At 39.0% G+C, this 5,674-nt stretch overlaps 1 protein-coding gene across 1 annotated transcript; it reads right to left on the bottom strand.

The window, feature by feature from the left end:
- Nucleotides 1–424: 424 nt before the first annotated feature.
- Nucleotides 425–4,399, bottom strand: SAT1 (spermidine/spermine N1-acetyltransferase 1). Its single transcript, XM_089656920.1, has 6 exons — nucleotides 4,149–4,399; nucleotides 3,481–3,532; nucleotides 2,917–3,000; nucleotides 1,906–2,007; nucleotides 1,757–1,797; nucleotides 425–947 (listed from the first exon to the last, which is right to left on the bottom strand). The coding sequence occupies exons 1-6, from the start codon at nucleotides 4,212–4,214 to the stop codon at nucleotides 777–779; spliced, it is 516 nt and encodes a 171-aa protein (XP_089513046.1). The 5' UTR covers nucleotides 4,215–4,399; the 3' UTR covers nucleotides 425–776.
- Nucleotides 4,400–5,674: the final 1,275 nt, after the last annotated feature.

Genomic DNA, 5,674 nt, shown 5'->3' on the forward strand with positions numbered 1-5,674 from the left:
AAAAATAACATATGCAGGAGGGAGAGTGGGAAAGTTATCTTACCAACACCGTTCCTGTGAGATGTGCTCAGGTAGTTTAAAACCTAAGTTTAGCTGACATCAAAAGCATAAAAATCAGCACAAGGGACATAAGTGTGATGTGTCCCTTGTGCTGATTCTTCTTCTTTTAGGAGATATTTCCCTTCGTTCTACCCCACCATTTCCTAAAAGAAGAAGAATTGGCACAAAAGACACATTATACTTAGTTATGTCCCTTGTGCAGATTTTTATGTCATTGATGTTAGTAAACCTCAGGCTTTAACTTTTGAGCATTTACTGTAAACTGAAAGATCATGTTTGGGTGGACTGATCCTTTAATATTAGAAGCTGGTGACAAGCCTAATTAGGAATTTGAGCATTACAGAGAAAAGACAGACGACTTGGACAAAGTAGAACACATGCTGCTCTTTAATTAAGATAAAAAAAAGGTTAATTATACAAAAACCCTAAATACCAGTGTGTACACTGTACACAATCAAATGACTTACAAGAATGAAGTTACATATATACACATACAACTGAGGATCTTATTTTTTAGGGCTCTTTAAACAGTCTTGGGCCATGAACGGCATAGCTGCAAAAAGTAAGGAGGGGGAGGGGTGACAACTGTATGCTACAATGCCACTGGTACTAAAGCTTTTGAATTAGTTGCCATGCAAGACACTAAAGAATACTAAGCAGGCAAAAGTAAAACAATTTTATTTGTAAGTAACAATTTCTTCTTGGAGGCACAGAGATCACTCCTCAGCCGCCATCTTGCACAGGTACTCTTTGTCAATTTTAAAGAGGCGCCAGCCTTCTTCAGTGGACAGGTCTGATGCTCCACGTCTCTTATAGAACCTGATTGACGGCTCATTCCATTCGGCCACCAGGAAGTGCATGCTGCTACAACGACACTTCACGGCAATCTAGACAAAAAAAAATGACATCACGTTAGATTGTATAGACCTAGAAGATAGAGGTTCAACATAACTATACTTTCATTGGTTTCTATACAATTACAGTTCACAAAATAGTAATTTATTTTGCTTTAATTGTACAAGCCTAAAGAAATTTGATTTAATTGACAAAAGGATTTTGTCAAAATAAAGTGCATGGATTTGTTTCAGTTTAGGCTAAGCAATAGATAAGGCCCCTGTCAGTTTTTTTTACCTGTGTCCCTTTCCCACTCTATCCCCCCCCCCCCCCCCCCCAAAAAAAAGTTTTTTCTTTACATAGGTTTTAAAATAGGCGTGTCTCTATTTACTTACTATACAGTATACTATCCCAGCTTATGCAAGAGTAAGGAGGTGAAACTGCAATGCCATCACAACAAAACAGTATTTCCATTTCAGCTCTCCTTGACTGTTCTAAGAAATAGCTATTAGTTTGGTTGAAACACCCTATTTCATGAAAATTTAATTTATTACATTCTGGTTACAATATGGGGTCATTTCAGATACAAAAAGGTTTAGTTGATTTCTTTAGGAATTCAAGAAAACAGTAGAGCCAGTATCTTTATTTTAAGGGCATTTGGGCTAGACTAAACTTAGTATTAATGCACTTTCACAATTAGAAGACTATCAGGCTGAGCTCTAGGTTTCTTATATTACAAAATAGGTTTTGGCAATTTATAAAACGTTTTCTAGTGTAAAATGCAAGTACCAATGCAAGAGCAAATTATTCCTTATGTAAACCTGTCACTAAACCGCCATTTTGTGATTTTAATTACACTCACCTGACTCAAGTGCTTGAATATATCTGACCCGATGCCTGATCCTATGAAAAAAATAGAAGTCAATGTAATTTCCTGTTTGGATCTAAAACAAGGTTAGACAATAAAAACAAAGGTTTTAAGATTAATATCTGAAAATACCAAATAAATACCTCTGAGCTCATTCATGACAAAGAAGTCTTCCAGGTACAGAAGCTTGCCTATCCATGGGTCATATGTGAAGTAGTACATAGCAAACCCAACAATGGTGTAACCTGTGAAGAGAGAACACTTTTAGCAGGAATCTTAAATCCAAAAGAAAAAAAAAAACATTAGCAGTTAATGTATTATATCACCATCATGTAGCATATACACATATATTTGCTGTATAATGCAATCAAGACACCTGGCATCATCTCATTTTAATTCCAAGATATTCAGATACTTTATGTGGTAAAACTACCACCAAGCAGCAGCAAGACAAAAAAAAAATTATGCAAGTTAAGGAGCAATTTCCTTGTACACGGCAGTTCAGAAAAGTTGTCCATACGTTAACTCCTTCAAAATGATCCCATACAAAAATAGACCAAAAACATTCTGTTTTAGTTAATGAGCATTAAATCCCAAACTGCAAAGACGGATTATAAAGGACAAAGGCAAAACCATACAGTTGAGCTAAAAGAAAAATTGTTAAAATTTGAGCCCAAATTCCAGGAAGACAAAGCGTCCACACACCAAGGAAATATATTGTAGAGTTGTATTGGCCATGGCCATCTCTGGATCAGCTTTGGTATAAAACAGTTGGGAACTGGTTGCTCTTGAAAATAGACACAGATGATAAAGGAATGAATCTCTTATGGGTTTCATGGGTTTCTGATCTACCGTGTTTCTTTGTTGGTTATGGTTCAATGGAAGTCCCTGGTGGCCTTACCTCGTTTCATGCTCATCTATGTTATTGTGTAACGGATCTTTTAGTTACCTCCCCGCCCACCCATGTACACGGAAGGGCCATCCATGTACATGGCGAAGCTAGAGACTGTAACCTGAAGATTGGGGACAAATTAAAAAGAAAATGTGATTTAACAAATATTGCATCTGCTTACATACAGGGTCAATACAAGAATTGCCACAAGGCTAGAAATGGAACATTGATTAAAAAGAAACACAAAAGAACTTCTCATTACCATCGGTAGTCTGGTGCTCTTTTGGTACTTCAGCAACAAGACAGTGGTAGAAAGGATGTTCTCCAAAGCCATCTTCTAAAAGATCTTTAGATTAGAAGGAAAGAAATAAAAACACAATTAATATCCCCTTTATTCTGTTCTTTCTTCCAGCCAGGAAGTGTCTATATTACCATAATACTAAACAATAAAATACATAGTAATACAAATAGTACTTTGCTTTCCCATGGTTTGTTCTGCTTTACTAATCTAGGCAATAAGTAGCCAGTCCATAATTAATTTTCTCTCCGACTGTTCCTTTTTATTTATCTAGACAGCAAGTAGTCTGTTCATAATTCATTTTTCCTCAGTCTGTTCTGTTTTATTTATCTATGCAGCACTGCAAAAGCTCATAAGACCAGACTGGCAAGCTGCCCATTCGCTAACGCAAAACAAGTCAGCCATTTTGTTCTAAAAATAGGCAGTTTAGAGTTCAGCAACCATATAAACAGGTGCCTTAATACAATACAGGAAAAAAGGGGAAACATTTTATTAAAAGCAAAAACGACATCAAACTTAGCTACATACCTTTCTCAGTTAACACTACTTGGTTTTCCATTTCTTCATATTTTGCCAGTTCCTAAAAAAAAAAAAAAAAAAAAAAAAATATGATTTAAAAAGCCGCAGAGCTTAAAGGTTCTTAGATAATGAACAAAACATGCCAAGTCATCATGTACTAATCACCCTCTCCTTCCATACAGCAGATGCATACGTAAGCAATACCAAGTCTAAAGAAAAGTGTAAAGGTCAGTAAAGCTCCATCTAGCAAATAAAGGGTGGCATTGTCCTCAGCCCACGTATGACTTGGCACAGGATGAAGAGGGGGTGGGTAACATGGCATAGACATTAGGGATCTTTGTACCGTTAGGGAGAGGGAGGAAGAAAGTGATTTCTCCACATTCCTCCGGAAACAAGTGCACTGTTACACAAGGCAGTTGGTATAGACAAGAATATTGAGGCATCTAACGCCTGCATGTGAAAAGTATCGACTGTAAGCTCTCGGGAGCTGGGTCTTCCTAACTTTGCATTGAATTATATTGTAATTGTACTCTCTCCCTTAATATTGTAACTGTTGGTGATATTTAAATCCTGTATAATAATAATAATAATAATAATAATAATAATAATAAATATCCCATCCTATCATTTCTCTGTAAATGCTGTTAATTCCACCAACGCCAATGAAGAATATTCACCTTTATGAGTCGCAGAATGTCTTTACAGTCTCCGGGCACAGCTGATCGTATGATATAATTGGCCATTTTCGTTTCTTGCTCTTTTTTCCTTTTCTGACTAGACCTCTGAATGTGAAGAGTAGTAGAAGGTGTTTCTTCATTCGTTTCCCAGGGGCTTCCGCTCCTTAGTCAGTCTGGGACCCTGACCCGGCAGAGACTCCAAAAACACGCCACTGTGCTCAGCCAACTTCGATGACGAAGTGTACACGAGCTGCAATTTTCCCTATTTATAGATGGTTCATTACCCTAACCACACCCCTCCCTGCCTTCTTTAACCAATGGGAGAGGGACATTACATAACTCCTCAACAGAAAGTCTTCTCCCCTCCTTTGTGACATCAGAGATTCCTGGAATTTGTGACTCACCATAGCTACGATACAGGCATCAGCACCACCTAGTGTCCACTATACTCAAAAAATGGATCTTGAAACAAAAGTCATTTTTCTTTTAGGCTCCATTCACATAAAGGCATTTTGAATCGTGGGCGGTATCGCCACATTTCCGCATTTCTGTTAAAATGTGAAATCACTCATCAGTGTGTTCAGGTTGCATTCATTTCAATGGCACCTGAAAATGCAGGGCGATTTTGCCGGGATTACAGCGCTATTTTTCACTCGACAATCGCCCTGCGATCACGCAAACAAAATCGCATGATGCCTAAAAGAAGTTCCACAACTTCCTCTGGGCGACAGGTGACCTGCGATTTTGGTTGTGCGCTTGTTGCGCACAAAATCACGTGGCACTTGTGGCAAAATCTCCGCGTGTTTTCAAGTGCCATTGAAATGAATGGCACCTGAACATCATGATGAGAGATTTCACATTTTAACATCACGTTTTGAAACCACAGGCAGAATCATGGACATTCTGCCCGCAATTCAAAATGCCTATATGTGCAGTGGTGTATTTAGGTTTTGTGCTGCCCTAGGCAACACAGAAATCAGACGCCCCCCCCCTTGGAAGAGGGAGCCTGACACCGACCAGAGCAACGCCCCCTCTTCCCCCGTGGAGGACAACAACACCCCTGCCCCGCCACCCCCACCCAAAAGAGCCTTCCACTAACACCCACCCACCCCTTCCCTCAGCAATAGAGAGGAAGTCACTCACCTTCACAGCTATGGACATCCCCGGGAACGAGAGTCGGACTCTGCATACACCAATAAGCAGCCCACAGCCTCTTTCGGATCCCACTTGCCCCCTGTGCTGCATATGTCCCTTCCTCCTGGGGGGTGCTGCCCCCCTGAAAAATGTTGCCTTAGGCAAATGCCTTGTTTTCCTTGTGGTAAATACACCCCTATATGTGAACAGAGCCTTAAATAGAAAAGTGCTACATTTTGATTTAAAAAAAAGATAATTTACAACTTAAAGTGGAACTGCACTGAATCTCAGCACCACAAATCAAAAATGCTATTTAATTCATTGTTAATATTCAAACTCACCCATCCATCCATGTGTCCATGCTTTATTTTGCTGAGAATTCATTCTGAAAA

Source organism: Staurois parvus, unplaced genomic scaffold (assembly GCF_062004578.1).
Source record: "Staurois parvus isolate SC_StPar_1 unplaced genomic scaffold, SC_StPar_1.0 ptg000029l, whole genome shotgun sequence".
Lineage (NCBI taxonomy): Eukaryota > Metazoa > Chordata > Amphibia > Anura > Ranidae > Staurois > Staurois parvus.